The sequence below is a fragment of the Gopherus evgoodei genome, chromosome 6 (genome assembly GCF_007399415.2).
Source record: "Gopherus evgoodei ecotype Sinaloan lineage chromosome 6, rGopEvg1_v1.p, whole genome shotgun sequence".
NCBI lineage: Eukaryota > Metazoa > Chordata > Testudines > Testudinidae > Gopherus > Gopherus evgoodei.
In genome coordinates, this window is record NC_044327.1 from 137,194,559 (window position 1) to 137,213,735 (window position 19,177).

Genomic DNA, 19,177 nt, shown 5'->3' on the forward strand with positions numbered 1-19,177 from the left:
AGAGGCTCCCTCTTTAGCCAGCTGAAGACCAAATGGAGGGGTCTCCCAAGGGTTTAAACAGACTTTTTCTCTTCTGGGTAGACACTGCTCTCCCCACCTGTGTAGAATCCAGTCACAAAATGGAAATTTGGAATCACCTAGGCAAGTCACCTGCCCATGTGTGACTCAGGACTTGCAGGTAGCAGCCATTACCCACATGCTGCTTTGAATGTCCTCAGGTAGACTTCTTATGTGGATTGGAGTCGTCCAGGCTCTTTCGTTTAAGTGCTTCCTGACTGAGCACTTAACTTGCACATTCCTTTCCCAAGAAGTGACCAAATGCTTGATTTTTAAGTAGCCTTAGTTAGAACAAGTATACAGCCAAAGTTCATAACTTTGAACACACAAATGGTGCCTGCATACAACTAGGATGAACGTAACCCATAGATCATAACCTTTACATAGATGAGTTACATGGCATATGTAGCAAAACCTTATTTCAGTTACATCATACATACATTTGTAAGCACCCCCCCCCATAAAGCCTTATGGGGTACACTGTCACAGACCCCACCCAGCTGTGTTCATGAATGCTCCGGCCAGCTACTCATGAACCCACAAGATACCCCCCAGCTCTTCAGCCTAGTACCCCAGAGCTTTACCGTCCTGCTCTGGCCAAAACCCGACCAGTATGAATTTATTACCCAGTCCAACACTTCTTCAAAAGAAAGTGGATGTGCACTAGCTCTTCGTGAGCTGAGATTTATCCCTTTTGCACTTCAAACAACACACAGTGTTTTAGGTAAAATATAAGAGAGATTTATTAGCTGCAGAAAGATAGCTTTGAAGTGATCAAACAGATCAAAGTAGAATACCATAAGAAATAAAATAAAACCAAAATCTAAGCCTAATATACTAGATAGGATTTGAATTAAGCAGCATCTCACCCTGTTACATAGTATAAACAGTCCCCCAAGGTTTTCTACGCCGACAGGCTTCCTTCTTTCCTGCCTGGGACCAGCACTTCCCCCAGTTCAGTCTTTGTTCCTCAGGTGTCATCCCTCCTTTTATATCTTTTTCCAACTTGCTGGAAAGATCTTTTGCTATGACCTGGGTCAGCAGTTCCCATTGTGTAGTGTTGTCTCTGAGAGGTTTCTATTTTATGCAATTCCTGAAGTAATCCTTGTCAGTGTGTGTATTTCCTCAATAAGAACATATGAATAGTCATACTGGGTCAGACCAAAGGTCCATCTAGCCCAGTATCCTGCCTTCTGACAGTGGCCAGTGCCAGGTGCCCCAGAGGGAGTGAACAGGACACACAATCTGGGACCGGTTTTGTTCAATGTCTTCATTAATGATCAGGAGGATGGCGTGGACTACACTCTCAGCAAATTTGCAGATGACACTAAACTGGGGGGAGTGGTAGATATGCTGGAGGGTAAGGATAGGATACAGAGGGACCTAGACAAATTAGAGAATTGGGCCAAAAGAAATTTGTTGAGGTTCAACAAGGACAAGTGCAGAGTCCTGCACTTAGGATGAAAGAAGCCCATGCAGTGCTACAGGCCTGGAACCGAATGGCTAGGCAGCAGTTCTGCAGAAAAGGACCTGAGGATTACAGTGGATGAGAAGCTGGATATGAGTCGACAGTGTGCCCTTGTTGCCAAGAAGGCTAACGGCATTTGGGGCTTTATAAGTAGGGGCATTGCCAGCAGATCGAGGGACCTGATCATTCCTCTCTATTCAACATTGGTGAGGCCTCATCTGGAGTACTGTGTCCAGTTTTGGGCCCCACACTACAAGAAGAACGTGGAAAAATTGGAAAGAGTCCAATGGAGGGCAACAGAAATGATTAGGGGGCTGGAGCACATGACTTATGAGGAGAGGCTGAGGGAACTGGGCTTGTTTAGTCTGCAGAAGAGAAGAGTGAGGGGGGATTTGATAGCTGCTTTCAACTACCTGAAAGGGGGTTCCAAAGAGGATGGATCTAGACTATCCTCAGTGGTAGCAGATGACAAAACAAGGAGTAATGGTCTCAAGTTGTAGTGCGGGAGGTTTAGGTTGGATATTAGGAAGAACTTTTTCACTAGCAGGGTGGTGGCACTGGAATGGGTTCCCTAGGGAGGTGGTGGAATCTCCTTCCTTAGAGATTTTTAAGGCCTGGCTTGACAAAGCCCTGGCTGGGATGATTTAGTTGGGAATTGGTCCTGCTTTGAGCAGGGGGTTGGACTAGATACCTCCTGAGGTCCCTTCCCAACCCTGATACTCTATGATTCTAATCACCAAGTGAGCCAACCCTGTCACCCATTCCCAGCTTCTGGCAAACAGAGGCTAGGGACACCATGCCTGCCCATCCTGGCTAACAGCCATTGATGGACCTAGCGTCCATGAATGTATCTGGTTCTTTTTTTAACCCTTCACAACATCCTTTGGCAAGGAGTTCCACGGGTTGACTGTGCAGTGTGTGGAAAAAAAACACACTTCCTTTTATTTGTTTTAAACCTGCTGCCTATTAATTTCATTTGGTGACCCTTAGTCTTGTGTTATGAGGAGAAGTAAATTACACTTTTTCTCTACACCAGTCATGATTTCATAGCCCTCAATCATATTCCCCCTGCCCTCATCCCAGTCATCTCTTTTCCAAGGTGAAAAGTCCCAATTCTTCTTCAAGTGCTTGCTCATATCGATTCCAATTAGGTGTGCGCGCGCCACGTGCACGTTCGTCAGAAGATTTTTACCCTAGCAACACTCGGTGGGCTGGCAGGGTGCCCCCTGGAGTGGCGCCGCTATAGCGCCAGATATATACCCCTGCCGACCCAGCCGCCCCTCAGTTCCTTCTTACCACCCGTGTCGGTCATTGGAACTGTGGAGCACGGCTTTGCTGATCTCCACCTCGCTAGCTACTCGTAGTTCTCTACTCCTCACTGTGTTTATAGTTCGAATTTTTGTGGTTATACTTAGTATTCGTACTTAGTTTTATAGTTAGTGTATATAGTTGAAAGGAGGATTGGGGATTAGCCCCTTTCCTCCACCCTGGTGCGGGCCCATGCCCAAGGCACCGGGATTTAAACCATGCTCAGCGTGCCAGAAGCTGATACCAATAGGGGATCCCCACGACTCCTGCCTCAAGTGCCTAGGGGAACCCCACCTTGCTGATAAGTGCCGCATCTGCAAGTCGTCTAAACCAAGGACGAAGAAGGAGCGGGACTTTCGACTGAAGCAGCTCCTCATGGAGTCAGCACTTACTCCTGCAGCATCGGCGCCCAACAGACTGCCTCGGTAAGGAGCGCCCCTTCAGCACCGGATCTCCCAGGTACCAAGAAGGACTCTTGGCGCCGACCTTTACCGGCACCGACTCCTCAGCACTGCTCCCTTTCCCCGACTGGGAAACGGCATGCTGATACAACTTCAGCCTCCCAGAAGGAGCACTCGTCTAAGACGGTTCGTTGGGCACCGTCTTCCGCTGCGGCACCGTCGATGCCGGCACCGCAGATAGCTGCTCCACCTGGGACGGCACCATCGATTCCGGTCCCACAAGGGCCGTTGAGTCCGGTGCCAGACAGTTCCCTGGCTCCTGCTGTGGTTGAGCTTGTTCTCCCTTCTATGCCGGAGACCTTCTCTACGGCAAGGGAGCTCATTTCGATGACAGAGCTGATGCGTCCTCAACTCCTGGCACCGCCAGTGCAGGTTATTCAATCCATCGGCAAGCCGGCCCTGGTAAGGCCTCCATCCGTCGATCCTCCAGAGAGATGTCGTTCCAAATCGCGGTCTCGCAGACGCTCTCGATCACGTTGCTCCCGGCGCTCCTCCCAGTCCTGGCACCACTCTCTATCGCAGTACCGGTCAGACTCGCGGCACCACTCAGCATCACGTTCACCAGACAGATACTCCCGGTACCGATCCGGCTCTCGGCACCGATCTCAGTACCGTGTATCCCGCAGTCGCTCCAGGCGACAGGGCTCGAGATCCCGGTCGACCTCCTGGCTCTGCTACAGTAGACGGTCCCGGTCTCGCTCACAGTACTGCCATAGCTCCCGGTACCGCTCCCCAGTACCACCTCGGGATCGAGCGTCAAGAGCAGTGCCGTCCTCACAGGGCTTCTCGGCACCACCATGGCCTTCGAGACACACTTCAGTATCGTCTCAGGCTGGAAGTGCATCATACCTTCCAGAGGGTGACTCTGACGTCCCCAGCCACTATCCGGAGAGACAAAGCCGTGATCAAGGGCCTCATCACTGGTCCTTCTGGACACCATGGGCATACACACCAGGCCCAAGGTGCCCTGTCATGGTTCAACGCTCGGCCCCCTCGGAACACCGGGTACCAGAGGCGACAGTGAGCCGCCCTCCCCCTACGGGCATGGATGAGTGTCCAATTCCATCAGGGGGCACAGAGGTTCCACCTGATGCAGCTCATGCTCTTCCGGTACACGACCCACCCCAGGACCCGTTGGTCCCGGGCCTCTCCTCCTCCTCCTCGCCTGACGAGGTGGTGGTGGGAACATCCTCCTCAGGCCCTCCGCCAATCGATCTCAGGGCCCATCAAGACCTCTTGAGGCGGGTGGCCCAGAATATGAATTTGCAGATGGAGGAGGTCACTGAGATAGAGGACCCGGTCGTGGACATCTTATCAGCTGATGCACTTACTAGAGTGCATCTCGTTCATCCGCACTATACAAGCCAATGCAGACACCATTTGGCAATCCCCAGCTTCAATTCCACCTACAGCTAGGGGAGTAGAGAGGAAATATATGGTCCCCTCAAAGGGGTACGAATACCTCTACACCCATCCACCTCCCTGCTCTCTGGTTGTCCAATCGGTGAACAAACGGGAGCGTCATGGCCAGCAAGCATCAGCGCCTAAGGTGAAGGAGGCTAGACGCATGGACCTCCTAGGCCGCAAAATATACTCGGCTGGGGGCCTCCAACTTAGGGTGGCAAGTCAACAAGCCCTCCTAAGCCAGTACAATTTTAATACCTGGGTGTCAGTGGGGAAGTTTACGGAGCTTCTTCCCCAGGAGTCCCATCCAGAGTTTACGGTCCTGCTCAAAGAGGGTAAACAGGTGGCAAGAACCTCCCTCCAGGCCTCTCTGGATGCCGTGGACTTGGCAGCCAGAACACTGGCAACCGGAGTGATGATGAGGCGTATCTCCTGGCTCCAGGCCTTCCTCCTGAATTGCAGCAGACCATTCAGGACTTACCCTTCGAGGGACAGGGCCTCTTCTCAGGCAAAACCGACCGCAGGTTACAAAGCCTCAAGGACAGTTGTGTCATAATGCACTCGCTGGGTATGCATACGCCAGTGACCCAACAAAGGTCCTTCCGGGCCCAGCCATACCGCTCGTACAACCAGACTAGGCCACGTCAGGAGGCTACCAGAAGGCGTGGTAGGGGGAATCGGCAGAGACAGTCTGGCCCTCAAGGATCCCAAAGTCAAGTGCCTCCTAAACCACCAGCAGGGCCTAAGCAAAACTTTTGATGGGACTCCCGAGGACGGCCCACCAGTTATCCTACCGGATCCTTCTCCCTCCTTTTTCAACCGCCTCTCCCATTTCCTCCCTGCCTGGTCCCAGCTAACCTCCGATTGTTGAGTCCTTCACACAGTGGAAACGGGATACCATCCACAATTTGTTTCAATCCCACCCTCCCTACCCATCCCTGTTCGGGGACCTCTCTCACGAGCAATTCCTCTGGCAAGAGGTCCAGTCGCTCCTAAAGCTGGAGGCCATAGAGGAGGTGCCAAAAGACATGAGGGGCAAGGGGTTCTATTCCCACTACTTTTTAATCCCTAAGGCAAAGGGAGGTCTACGACCAATCCTAGACCTGCAAGAACTCAACAAATTCCTGATAAAGTTGAAGTTCCGCATGGTATCCCTGGGGACCATCATCCCATCCCTGGATCCGGGAGACTGGTATGCCACCCTCGACATTAAAAACGCTTATTTCCACATTGCCATTTATCCGCCACACAGAAGGTACCTCCATTTTGTGGTCAACCACCAACACTTTCAGTTCACGGTTCTTCCCTTTGGCCTTTCTACAGCTCCAAGGGTCTTCACCAAATGCATGGCTGTAGTAGTCACCTCCCTCAGGCGTCGTTGAGTACACGTCTTCCCGTATCTTGACGATTGGCTTATTCGAGGGACTTCTCAGTCACAAGTATCGCAGGACCTGTGCATCGTCAGAGACCTCTTCGGGAGCTTGGGTCTCTTGATCAACTCAGAAAAGTCTACTCTCACGCCTGCGCAGAGAATAGACTTCATCGGAGCTATTCTGGACTCTAGTTTGGCCAGAGTCTGCCTCCCCCATTCTCGTTTTCAAACAATGGCTTCATTAATTTACAGTCTTCAATCCTTTCCGACAACATCGGTGTGGTCTTGCCTCAACCTAGTAGGTCACATTGCCTCCTGCACCTTCGTGACCAAGTACGCAAGACTACGTCTCCGTCCCTTCCAAACCTGGCTGGCTTCAATATACCGTCCACACAGAGACAGTCTGGATTTGGTGCTCACTATCCCCAGGAAGGTTCTTGACTCCCTCACTTGGTGGCTAGACGCCTCTCTGGTCTGCTCAGGGATGCCATTCCACCCACCACAACCCTCGGTAGCCCTAACCACAGACGCGTCATCTCTGTGTTGGGGTGCCCATCTCGGGAGTCGTCACACTCAAGGCCTCTGGTTGCCCCAAGAGCTGTCCCTGCACATCAACGTGAGGGAACTGAGAGCAGTCCGTCTACCATGCCAGGTGTTTCGGGACCATCTACAAGGCTGTTGTGCATCAGTGTTCACGGACAACACAATGGCCATGTTTTACATAAACAGGCAGGGTGAAGCACGCTCCTCCCTCCTCTGTCAAGAAGCCATCCGCCTCTGGGAATTTTGCATAGCCCACTCTATTGATTTGGTAGCATCTTTTCTCCCAGGAGTCCAGAACACTCTGGCAGATCACCTCAGCAGGTCCTTCCTGTCTCACAAGTTGTCGATACGCCCGGACGTTATCCATTCTGTTTTCTGGAGGTGGGGCTTTCCCCACATAGACCTCTTTGCCTCTCAAGAGAACAGGAAATGCCTGATATTCTGCTCCTTCCAAGGACACTCCCTGGGCTTCCTCTCAAACACATTCCTGATTCCGTGGAAGAGGCACCTACTTTATGCCTTCCCACCGTTTCCGCTCGTTCACAGAGTCCTACTCAAGCTCCGCAGGGACAGAGCCCACCTGATCCTCATTGCTCCAGCATGGCCGAGACAGCGTTGGTACACCCTGTTGTTCGACCTCTCCATGGCAGACCCGATCCCCCTGCCACTCTGGCCGGACCTCATAACACAGGACATCCGGACCTGCAATCCCTTCATCTGACAGCATGGCTGCTAAGTGGTTGAGCCAGTCGGAATTGCGTTGTTCCGTCTTGGTACAACAGGTGCTCTTGGGCAGCAGGAAGCCTTCCATGAGGTCGACATATCTCGCCAAGTGGAAGCGTTTCTCCCACTGGTGTGCTCAGAGTAACTTAATCCCCGGACAGGTTTCTGTCCCCATTGTCCTGGATTACCTATGGTCCCTCAAAGAGCAGGGCCTGGTGGTCTCTTCTATAAGGGTGCATCTTGCAGCTATTTCAGCCTTCCAGCCAGGGGAAAGTGGCAGCTCAATCTTTTCTCACTCCATAGTTTCCAGGTTCCTTAAGGGATTGGAGCAGTTGTACCCTCAAGTCAGACGCCCGACCCCTACCTGGGATCTCAACCTGGTGCTAGCCAAGCTCATGGGTTCCCCTTTCGAGCCTCTAGCCACCTGCTCGCTGCTGTACCTCTCCTGGAAGACAGCCTTCCTTGTCGCTATCACCTTGGCAAGACGAGTATCAGAGCTTCTAGCTTTGACTGTGGATCCCCCATATAGGGTATTCCACAAGGACAAGGTACAGCTGCGACCACACCCGGCATTCCTCCCTAAGGTGGTGTCTGCCTTTCATGTTAATCAAGACAGCTTTCTCCCAGTTTTTTTCTCGAAGCCGCATTCATCGCCTCGGGATCAAAACTACATACCTTGGATGTCGGCAGGGCTCTTGCCTTTTATATTGAGGGAACCAAACCCTTCTGACGGTCACCCCAGCTCTTTGTAGTCGTGGCAGACCGGATGAAAGGCATACCTGTCTCTTCCCAACTAATTTCATCTTGGGTGACATCCTGCATCCAAACATGCTATGAATGGGCTCACATTCCGGCTAGCCACCTCACCGCCCATTCTACTTGGGCACAAGCCTCATCTGCCGCTTTCCTGGCCCACATTCGCATCCAGGAAATATGTCGCCCTGCTACCTGGTCTTCCATTCACACCTTTGCCTTACACTACGCATTGGTTCAGCAGTCCAGAGACAATGCAGCCTTTGGTGCAGCAGTTTTGCGTTCCGCAGCATCTCACTCCGACCCCACCGCCTAGGTAAGGCTTGGGAATCACCTAATTGGAATCGATATGAGCAAGCACTCGAAGAAGAAAAGACGGTTACTCACCTTTGTAACTGTTGTTCTTCGAGATATGTTGCTCATATCCATTCCAAACCCGCCCTCCTTCCCCACTGTCGGAGTAGCCAGCAAGAAGGAACTGAAGGGCGGTTGGGTCGGCAGGGGTATATATCCAGCGCCATGGCGGTGCCACTCAAGGAGGCGCCCAGCTGACCCACTGAGTGTTGCTTGGGTAAAAATCTTCTGACGAACGTGCACGCAGCACGCGCACACCTAACTGGAATGGATATGAGCAACACATCTCGAAGAACAACAGTTACAAAGGTGAGTAACTGTCTTTTTTATTAATCTCTCCTCATACGGAGCCATTCCACATCCCTCATCATTTTTGTTTCCCTTTTCTGAACCTTTTCCAATTCCAGTATTTTTTGGGGGATGGGGCGGCCACATCTGCACATAGTATTCAAGATGTGCACATACCAGGGATTTACATAGTGGCAATATGATATTTTCTGCCTTATTATCTATCACTTTCTTAATGATTCCCAACATTCTGTTTGTTTTTTTTGGCTACTGCTGCACACTGAGTGGATGTTTTCAGAGAACTCTCCACAAGGACTCCAAGATCTTTCTTGAGTGGTAACAGCTAATTTAGACCCCCTCATTTTATATGTAGAGCTGGGATTATGTTTTCCAATGTGCATTACTTTGCATTTATCAGCACTGAATTTCACCTGCCATATTGTTATCCAGTCACTCAGTTTTGTGAGATCCTTTGGTAGCTCTTTGCAGTCAGCCTGGGTCTTAACTATCTTGAGTAGTTTTGTATCATCTATAAATTTTGCCACCTCACTGTTTACCTCTTTCTCCAGATAATTTATGAATATGCTGAATAGGACTGGGCCAAGTACAGACTCCTGGGGGACACCACTATTTATCTCTCTCCATTCTGAAAACTGACCATTTATTCCTGCCCTTTGTTTCCTGTCTTTTAACCGGTTACCAATCCATGAGAGAACCTTCCCTCTTATCCCGTGGCAGCTTACTTTGCGTAAGAGCCTTTGGTGAGGGACCTTGTCAAAGGCTTTTCAAAAATCTAAGTACACTATATCCACAAGATCCCCCTTGTCCAATGTTTGTTGACCCACCTCAAAGAATTCTAGTAGATTGGTGAGGCATGATTTCCATTTACAAAAACCATGTTGATTCTTCCCCAACAAATTATGCTCATCTATGTTTCTGACAAATCTGTTCTTTACTATGGTTTCAACCAGTTTGCTCAGTACTGAGATCAGGCTTTCCAGCCTGTAATTGCCAGGATCACCTCTGGAGCCCTTTTTAAAAATTGTCGTCACATTAGCTATGCTCCAGTCATCTGGTACAGAAGCTGATTTAAATGTTAGGTTACAAACTAACTTAGTAGTTCTGCAGTTTCACATTTGAGTTCCTTTAGAACTCTTGGGTGATACCACCTGGGCCTGGTGACTTCTTACTAGGGCTGTCAAGCGATTAAAAAAATTAATCTCGATAAAAACATGAATTGCAGTTAATTGCATGATTAATTGCACTGTTAAAGAATAACAGAATATCATTTATATATTTTTGGATGTTTTCTACATTTTCAAATATATTGATTTCAATTACCACACAGAATGCAAAGTGTACAGTGCTCACTTTATATTATTATTTTTAATTACAAATATTTGCACAGTAAAAAACAGAAGATAAAGCATTTTTCAATTTACCTAATAAAAATAATGTGCTGCAATCTCTTTATTGTGAAAGTTGAACTTACAAATGTAGAATTATGTACAAAAAATAACTGCATTCAAAAATAAAACAATGTAAAACTTTAGCACCTACAAGTCCACTCCATCCTACTTCTCATTCAGCCAGTCGCTCAGACAAACAAGTTTGTTCACATTTGCAGGAGATAATGCTGCCTGCTTCTTGTTTACAATGTCACCTGAAAATGAGAACAGGCATTCGCATGGCACTGTTGTAGCCAGTATCACAAGGTATTTATGAGCCAGATGCACTATGGATTCATATGTCCCTTGATGCTTCTACCACCCTTCCAAAGGACATGCATCTATGTCTGTGATGGATTCTGCTTGATAATGATCCAAAGCAGTGTGGACCGACGTATGTCCATTTTCATCATCTGAGTCAGATGCCACCAGCAGAAGGTTGATTTTCTTTTTTTGGCAGTTCAGTTCTATAGTTTCCGCCTCAGAGTGTTGCTCTTTTAAGACTTCTGAAAGCATGCTCCACACCTTGTCCCTCTCAGATTTTGGAAGGCACTTCAGATTCTTATACCTTGGGTCGAGGACTGTAGCTATCTTTAGAAATCTCACGTTCTTTTGTCAGATTTGCAGCGAAAGTGTTCTTGAAATGAACAACATGTGCTGGGTCATCATCAGAGACTCCTATAACATGAAATATATGGCAGAATGTGGGTAAAACAGAGCAGGAGAAATACAATTCTCCCCCAAGGAGTTCAGTCACAAATTTAATTAATGCATTATTTTTTTAACGAGCGTCATCAGCATGAAAGCATGTCCTCTGGAATGGTGGCTGAAACATGAAGGGGCATACAAATGTTTAGCATATCTAGCACGTAAATACCTTGCAATGCGAGCTACAAAAGTGCCATGCAAATGCCTGTTCTCACTTTCAGGTGACATAGATAGGAAGCGGGCAGCATTAAACAAATTTATTTGTCTTAGCAATTGGCTGAGCAAGAAGTAGGACTGACTGGTCTTTAGGTTCTGAAGTTTTACATTGTTTTGGGTTTTTTGAGTGCAGTTATGTAACACAAAAAAATCTACATTTGTAAGTTGCACGTTCACAATAAAGAGATTGCACTACAGTACTTGGAGGTGAATTGAAAAATTCTATTTCCTTGTTTATCATTTTTACAGTGTAAATATTTGTAATAAAAATAATATAAAGTGAGCACTGTGCACTTTGTATGCCGTGCTGTAATTGAAATCAGTATATTTGAAAATGTAGAAAAACATCCAAAACTATTTAATAAATTGCTATTGGTATTCTATTGTTTAACAGTGCGATTAAAAGTACAATTAATCGAGAAAAATTTTTTTAATCGCAATTAATTTTTTGAGTTAATCATGTGAGCTAACTGCGATTAATCGACAGCCCTACTTATTACTGTTTAGTTTATTGATTTGTTCCAAAATCTTGTCTGACACCTCAATCTGGGACAGTTCCTCAGATTTCTCACCTAAAAAGGATGGCTCAGGTTTGGGAATCTCCCTCACATCCTCAGCCGTGAAGACCGATGCAAAGAATTAATTTAGCTTCTCCGCAATGGCCTTATCGTCCTTGAGTGCTCCTTTAGCACCTTGATCATCCAGTAGCCCCCCGGGTTGTTTAGCAGCTTTCTGCTTCTGATGCACTTAAAAAAAAATTTGCTATTATTTATTAAGTCGTTGGCTAGCTGTTCTTCAAATTCTTTTATGACCTTCCTAAGTATATTTTTACACCATTCACCTTTAAGACATTAACATTGTTTGGCCTTTTTACTGTTATGCCTGAAAGGCTGCTTGTGGGTGTTTTCAACCTAACAACATGTTTCAGTAACACATACACAGCCAAACTTCATAACTTCACATACAATGATGGCACATACAATCCAATGAGATATTACTGTCTAGCAGATCAAGGCTTTTAGAATGATACCTCACAAGGCATAGTTTGTGCAAAACATGTCCTAATGATCTGAAAGTGGTGAATAAAGGAGTGCCAGGGTGTCACAAAGGGCTCTTCAGTCTAGCAGACAAAAGATTGAGTGGATGGAAGTAGAAGTCAGCAGTAAGGTGCCGGTGTGGGTAGTTACCACTGGAACAACTTACCCCAGGCTGTGGTGGATTCTCCATCACTGGAAACTGTTGAAATCAAGGTTGGGTGTTTTTCTAAAGAATCTGCTCTCATTCAAGCCCTGGCCTTGGCCTTGAAGCAGAAATTAATCCAAGGAAGCCCTGTAAGAGGCCTGTGCCATGCACGGGGTCAGACCGGTCTTAGGCCCTGTGCCAGGCAGGGGGGGTCGGACTGGTCTTAGGCCCTGTGGTATCCAGATCAGACAAGATGCTCACAATGGTCCCATCTGGCCTTGGAGTGTCTGGCTCTGAGTCGCTGTCCAGGCCCATTGCTCGGTGGGAGGGGACAGGCAGCTGTGGAGTGCCCTGCCGCAGAGGGACCCCTCCGTGGGTGCTGGGTGCTCTAGAGAGCAGGACAAGACCCAGGGCTGCCGTGCCCTTGGGGTCCTGGGACCAGGGCCAGGGCCAGAGAAGGGCTACATGTTCCCTGCAGCCGCTCGCTGGGTCCTGCGCCATTACCAGGGTGGGGGGGGGGCCAGGCACAGCAGGGCTCACTCACCCTGTCCTTGCTTCCGCAGGTGGGTGCTATCCCCGCCAATGCAGTGGACGACGGCCAGTGGTCCCAGGGCCTCATTTCAGCTGTGAGTATCAAAGGCCCTTTAGAATCGGAGTCACTGTGCCCAGGCCCTGCCCCAGGGTGGGGGGAAGGTTCCTTCCTGGTTGATGTACTCCCCCCCGAGACTGGAGGGACTGTCCTTCTCTCTGTAGGGAGCCTCTTCCCGTGAGATCCTGCCCCTCACTCCCCTTCCTTCCTTCCTCACACCAGCTACAGCAGGGCACAGAGGTCGCTCCTCTGCCCCCCACCCTGGGCATCGCCTTCCTTCCTGGCCCCCTCCACACTCCCCCCCCCCCGCCTTGCCCTTCCATGTGCCTCCCCAGGACCTTGCCCCCCACGTGCCCTGCCCTTCCATGTGCCCCATCCCCGCAGGACCACACCCTTCCTTGCTCTCCCCACCTCCCCCAGGACCTCGCCCTTCCAAGCCCCTCCTCACTCACCCCATCTCCTTCTCCCTGCCAGGCCCGCATGGTGGCTGCTGCCACCAACAACCTGTGTGAGGCTGCGAACGCAGCAGTGCAGGGCCATGCCAGCGAGGAGAAACTCATCTCCTCCGCCAAGCAGGTGGCTGCCTCCACAGCACAGCTCCTGGTGGCCTGTAAGGTGAAGGCTGACCAAGACTCTGAGTCCATGAAGCGGCTGCAGGTGAGTCCCTGGGTTGGGTTGGGGGGGCTGGCTCCCCTAGGGACCGCAGGGGGTGCTCTCCAGAGCTAGGTCACATGCACAGCACAGGATGGGGCATCCCAAGCAGTGCTGGCATCCTGGTGCTGGCGGGGCCCTTCCCACCCCAGGCTATGGGGTGAGTGGAGCTCCCCACTCTGTCAGGGTCTTGTGCCTCCCCCCTGGAGTGGGGTATGAAATATCAGCCCTGCCGCCCTGTAACCCAGCCTGCCCGTGTATTTATAAGGCACGATTCATCCTGGGGGAATTAACACCCCCAGGGCAGCAAACCCAAGGCTGCTGCCAGCAACTGAGAACAGTTCCCTTCCCGGGCTGCGCCGGATCACCTGCTCCAAGGCACGGACTCCAGGGTTACCAGCACTGGGGAAGCGCCTGCTTTACCCCACACTGGGGCCCTAAGGTTTCATTATGACTGGGTGAATTGGGAGCACTTCTGCTCCAGCAAGCATAGGAGGCTAACTTGGGGAGGGGTGCAAACCCTCAGGCTGTGGCACTGAAACTCTTAGCTGTGAGGGAGAGGGGACAGGCTCTGGCATGTGAGGGGTTTACTGGGGAGGGTGAGTGAGAACCCTGACTCTGGCGCTTGCAAGGCTACCGGGGGGCTTGCTCATAGGCAGCTCCTGGCTGTGGGGCACAAGGAGTTAAGGGGCGGCAGGGCCCCGGCCCCGGCGCATGAGAAGTTAAATGGCAGTGGGGCATTAGTGCTGAGGCACGGGGAGTTAAGGGGCAGCGAGGCACTGGTGCTCGAGGAGTTAAGGGGCCGCGGGGCTTTGGCACTGGGGCACGGGGAGTTAAGGGGCGGGGGGGCCGTGGCGCTAGGGCATGGGGAGTTAAGGGGCGGCGGGGTCCTGGCGCTGGGACTCGGGGAGTTGAGGGGCGGCGGGGTGCTGGCACTCGAGGAGTTAAGGGGCAGCGGGACCCTGGCGCTGGGGCACGGGGAGTTGAGGGGCGACGGGGTCCTGGCGCTGGCACTCGAGGAGTTAAGGGGCGGCAGGGTGTTGGCCCTGGGGCACGGGGAGTTAAGGGGCAGTGGGGTCCTGGCGCTGGTGCTCAAGGAGTTGAGGGGTGGCGGGGTCCTGGCGCTGGCGCTCGAGGAGTTGAGGGGTGGCGGGGTCCTGGCGCTGGCGCTCGAGGAGTTGAGGGGTGGCGGGGTCCTGGCGCTGGTGCTCGAGGAGTTAAAAGGGCGGCAGGGCGTTGGGGCTGGACCACGGGCAGTTAAGGGGCGGCGGGGTCCTGGCACTGGAGCACAAGGAGTTAAGGGGCAGCGGGGCCCTGGCGCTGGGGCACGGGGAGTTGAGGGGCGGTGGGGTGCTGGCGCTCGAGGAGTTAAGGGGCAGCGGGGCCCTGGCACTGGGGCACGGGGAGTTAAGGGGCAGCGGGGCCCTGGCGCTGGCACTTCAGGAGTTAAGGGGCGGCGGGGCCGTGGCGCTGGGGCACGGGGAGTTAAGGGGCGGCGGGGCCGTGGCGCTGGGGCACGGGGAGTTAAGGGGCGGCGGGGCCGTGGCGCTGGGGCACGGGGAGTTGAGGGGCAGTGGGGCCCTGGCGCTGGCGCTTGAGGAGTTGAAGGGCGGTGGGGTCGTGGCACTGGCGCTCAAGTGAAGGGGCGGCGGGGCCCTGGCACCGGGGCATGGGGAGTTATGGGGTGGCGGGGACCTGGCGCCGGGACTCGCAGAGTTATGGGGCGCCTTGGCCCTGGCACCGGGGCACAGGGTGCCTGTTGTCCGGCTCAGAGGCCTTCTTAGCAGCCCTGTGACCCCAGCCCACTCCCAGAGTACAGAGGCCTTTGTCTTGTCCTGTCCTGCCCCCACTGCAGGCCCGGCTCTGCCTGGCTTGGGCTCTGGGTCTGTCCCTCCCTCCCTGGGCACTGAGCAGCATTTCCGCTGCCTCTGCACTGCTGACCACGTACAGGAATCCCTGGCAGCTCCCAGCACCCACATGATCCACAGCTCGAGGGTGCGGGCACGAGAGCAGTGTCACCTTCACGGCTGCAGCCCCCTGCGCCCAGGCCACCACCTTGTGCCCTGGCCCTGCGCTTGCAGGGAGTCCCCAGCCTGGCCTCCCTCTACCCCCTGCAGTCACGACATCCCACCGGCTGCCCCCGTCCTCTCAGCCACCAGCATGGGTCCTATTGACCCTAATGGAGGCCTGGAGCCCCCACCAGCCCTTGGCCCCCGTCATGTCCCCTTGCCAGCCCTGGAGCCCAGTAAGCCCTGCTATTGCTATCCTGGGCGGTGGCTGCCCAATCACAGATGACAGAACCTCGCCCCTTGCTGAGTCTGTGCCACCTTCCCTTTCTCTCTGCCCAGGCCGCTGGCAACGCCGTGAAGAGGGCATCAGACCACCTGGTGAAGGCAGCCCAGAAAGCAGCCGCCTTCCAGGACCAGGAGAATGAGACGGTGGTGGTGAAGGAGAAAATGGTCGGGGGAATCGCGCAGGTGAGGAGCAGGGGGTCATGCCTGGAGGCTGCAGGCAGCTTGAAACAGCAGTGCTGAGCAGGGGAAATGCCCCTTCCTTCCAGGGAGTGTTGCCCCTGAAACCTAACGACAACTCTACCTTATCCCTTAACTGTGTCACTGCTGCACAGTTAAGTGGATACCGCCAGAAAATGTGCTTCCCTCGCAGCCTCAGGGCCAAGAGCTGCTCAAACCTCTGCCTTCCCCCTTGGAAACTTCTCTGCTGCGGTGAGACGCTGCCTGCACCCCCGGGCTGTGCTGAGAATGGGGCTGGGTTGAGATGTGGCATTGGATGTCAGGACAGGAAGTGCCAAGTGTCACGGAGTCCCCGGGCGATGCTCTGGAACTGCTCCCCACAAAGTCAGGCAGGACTCTGGGGAGCCTCCTCTCCCTTGGAGCAGACTGTCTCCAGGGCAAGAAGCTCACATGGCTTCACCTCCTGGGTCTCTCCTTGGAGCATTCAGCATCCTCTGCCCCTCTGTGCGCTTCCCCCAGTGAACCCGCCCCAGCGGGGTCCTGGGGAAGCCACAGGGTCCTGCACCCCCACTTTGCAGTCAGACGTGACTCTGAGCCAGCCAGTAAAATGGAGGTTTATTCGATGATAGGAACAGGGTCTATAACAGAGCTTGTAGGTACAGCGAACCGGACCCCTCGGCCGGGTCCATTCTGGGGGGCAGTGAGCCAGACCCCCACGTCTGCACTTCAGTCCTCGTCCCCAGCCAGCCCGAAACTGAAACTCTCCAGCCCCTCCTCCTCTCTGGCCTTTGTCTCTTTCCCAGGCCAGGAGGTCACCTGACTTCTTTGTCTCCCACACCATTAGCATCCCCTTGCAGGGGAGGAAGGGCCTGGCCATTAGTTGCCAGGCAACAGAGGGTCGGCCAGAAACTGAGGCCCCCACACAGTATTCAGGGGAAACATTAAGAACAGCCCCACTTCATCACATCAAGTGCCAGACAGGGTGTGGCCCGTGGTCCTGTTGTGCTTGGAGCAGCAGCACCAGACACTTCAGAGGCGGGTGCAAAAAGCCTGCAGTAGGATATTCTGCCCCACATCAAGCCTCCTCTTGGACTCTGACCATTCGAGTTTGGCTCCGGCCCTGAGCATGAGGTTTATTATCCCTGCCAGAGTGTTAGCAGTGACTGTTGTAGCTGGATATTTGTGGTAGCTACAGAACAAGGGCCAACTCTGCGGGACCCCCGGCCCAGGAGGCGGCTTTGCAGGGCCCGCAGGGAGAGTCCCACATCTCAGCCCTTACAGGATGCCCGGGACATGGAGTGTATGTTTGTCCCCATGCATGGGGATGGGTGGGGGAGTCAGAGGTTCAGCGTAAACCTGGGAATACTGCATAGCCCCGGCTCTGACGCTAGGGTCAGGATGAGGGAATAAGAGTCCAGCCTGCTGCCCTCGGCTGGGGCTGGTTAGCTGCGAGCCAATATTCACACCTCTCTAGCATGGCCGACGCCAGCTGTCTGTAACCTGGGGGTGGCAGGCCCCGGCTGGTGCTCGCAGGGCCCCAGGACCCGCGGGTGAGCCCCAGCTGGTGCTCGCAGGGCCCCAGGACCCGTGGGCGGGCCCCAAGCGGTGCTTGCAGGGCCTCAGAACCCGTGGGCAGGGCAGGCTCTCACCTGAGTCTCTCCCTGGCAGATCATTGCGGCGCAGGAGGAGATGCTGCGGAAGGAGCGGGAGCTGGAGGAGGCCCGGAAGAAGCTGGCCATGATCCGGCAGCAGCAGTACAAGTTCCTGCCCTCAGAGCTGCGGGATGAGGGGCAGAACTGAGGGGAGCGTGGTCATGAGCTGAGCCTGACCACCCCCTCTCACCACAGAGACTGCTGCCGCCGCCTCCTATTTAATACAGGCCTGTCCTGAGCAGGGATTGCCTGGATCACCCAGACTCACCTGCTGCCCAGCGCACTGGGGACTGATCTGACACTGCCCACCGCTGCCCCCAGCAGGTGCTGCACCAGCAACTCTGCTTCACCACGCAGCCAGCGTGCCACAGGCACACGCTTCTACGCTCTGCTCCGTGGGGTGCGAGAAGGCTGGCGCTCTGCAGGCCTGGGCTGGGGCTCACCTATGCAGCTGCCTCGAGCCCCGTGGGCCTGGGGCTGCCCCTCCTCCCCCACCTTTCAGGTGTTTTCCTTTGTGCCTTTGTGGGTTCCACGTCTCTGGGCCTCAAGCTTGGAGACGGTTCTCACCCGGCTCCGCCCTGGGGTCAGTCGTGCAATGGGGGGAACAGAAACTGCTTCCCTGGTGACTCTTTCACCAACCCACCCTCACCTCTGATGCCTTACTGCTGGCTACGCCTTCCCTGTCGCCCAGTGCCTCTGCTCCAGGGTGCGAGGGGTTAATCTCTAGGTTTGCCCCCTGCCCCATTGTGTCTCCTACCTGCAGGGACCTGCCTGCCCCTGGAGCAGCCCCCAGCCAGCACCCCCTGCTGCTCCTCGTTCCCAAGTGCCTGCATCGTGCGTCCAAGAGCTCCAGTATTTTTGTAGTGTTGAATTTCTGAAGTATTGAACTCGCCTGCTCCCCCCACCACTAACCCCCTCCCCCAGCATCTCCTGCCTTGGGCCCCGGAGCCCTGCATCCCCCACCCCTCCTCCGCTCTGGAACCCTGAACCTCACCCCCCGCCCCCCCTGCACTGGCTGAGGCTTCTCTCACATTTTGATACTGAGCTTCCACTGTTAAACATGAAGGGAAAGCGGCTGCCCTGCCACTCCTGGGGTGGGGAACGGGACGGCTCCTTGCAAAGGATTCTTCATCAATAAAACTGGCTTTCCTGCTTCTTTGGTCTACATCAGTGGCCACAACTCAGCTGCATCCGCTCTCCCTGGGCTGCCGGGGGAGACCCCAGGGGCCTCTCCCAGACACTCTCCCTGCTGGGGGCAGCTGCTCCCTCCCTGTGTGGGAGACCCCAGGGGCCTCTCCCGGACACTCCTCCCTGCTGGGGCGCTGGCTGGGGGCAGCTGCTCCCTCCCTGTGTGAGACACCCCAGGGGCCTCTCCCGGACACTCCTCTCTGCTGGGGGCCCCCTCCTTCCCCACGTCTTTTAGAACCAAAGCATGAGGGTGGCAGTTTTCAGACTCTTTGGTGCTCAGTGTGCCCTATTATAAACCTTCCCCTCTGAAAAGCTCAGTGGGTCCAGCAGAGGCAGGACGC

General features: G+C 53.5%; 1 protein-coding gene across 4 annotated transcripts in view; it reads left to right on the forward strand.

Moving 5' to 3' along the window:
- The window catches only part of TLN1 (talin 1), a 196,109-nt gene extending 177,296 nt beyond the window's left edge, over nucleotides 1-18,813 (forward strand). For all 4 annotated transcript variants that reach the window (XM_030567039.1, XM_030567041.1, XM_030567040.1 and 1 more), the window contains 4 exons: nucleotides 12,849-12,911; nucleotides 13,349-13,531; nucleotides 15,874-16,002; nucleotides 17,665-18,813. In XM_030567039.1, the coding sequence (XP_030422899.1) occupies nucleotides 12,849-12,911; nucleotides 13,349-13,531; nucleotides 15,874-16,002; nucleotides 17,665-17,796 (507 nt within the window). In that variant the 3' untranslated portion in view covers nucleotides 17,797-18,813. The remainder of the gene's footprint in view (nucleotides 1-12,848; nucleotides 12,912-13,348; nucleotides 13,532-15,873; nucleotides 16,003-17,664) is intronic.
- The last annotated feature ends 364 nt before the right edge of the window (nucleotides 18,814-19,177 follow it).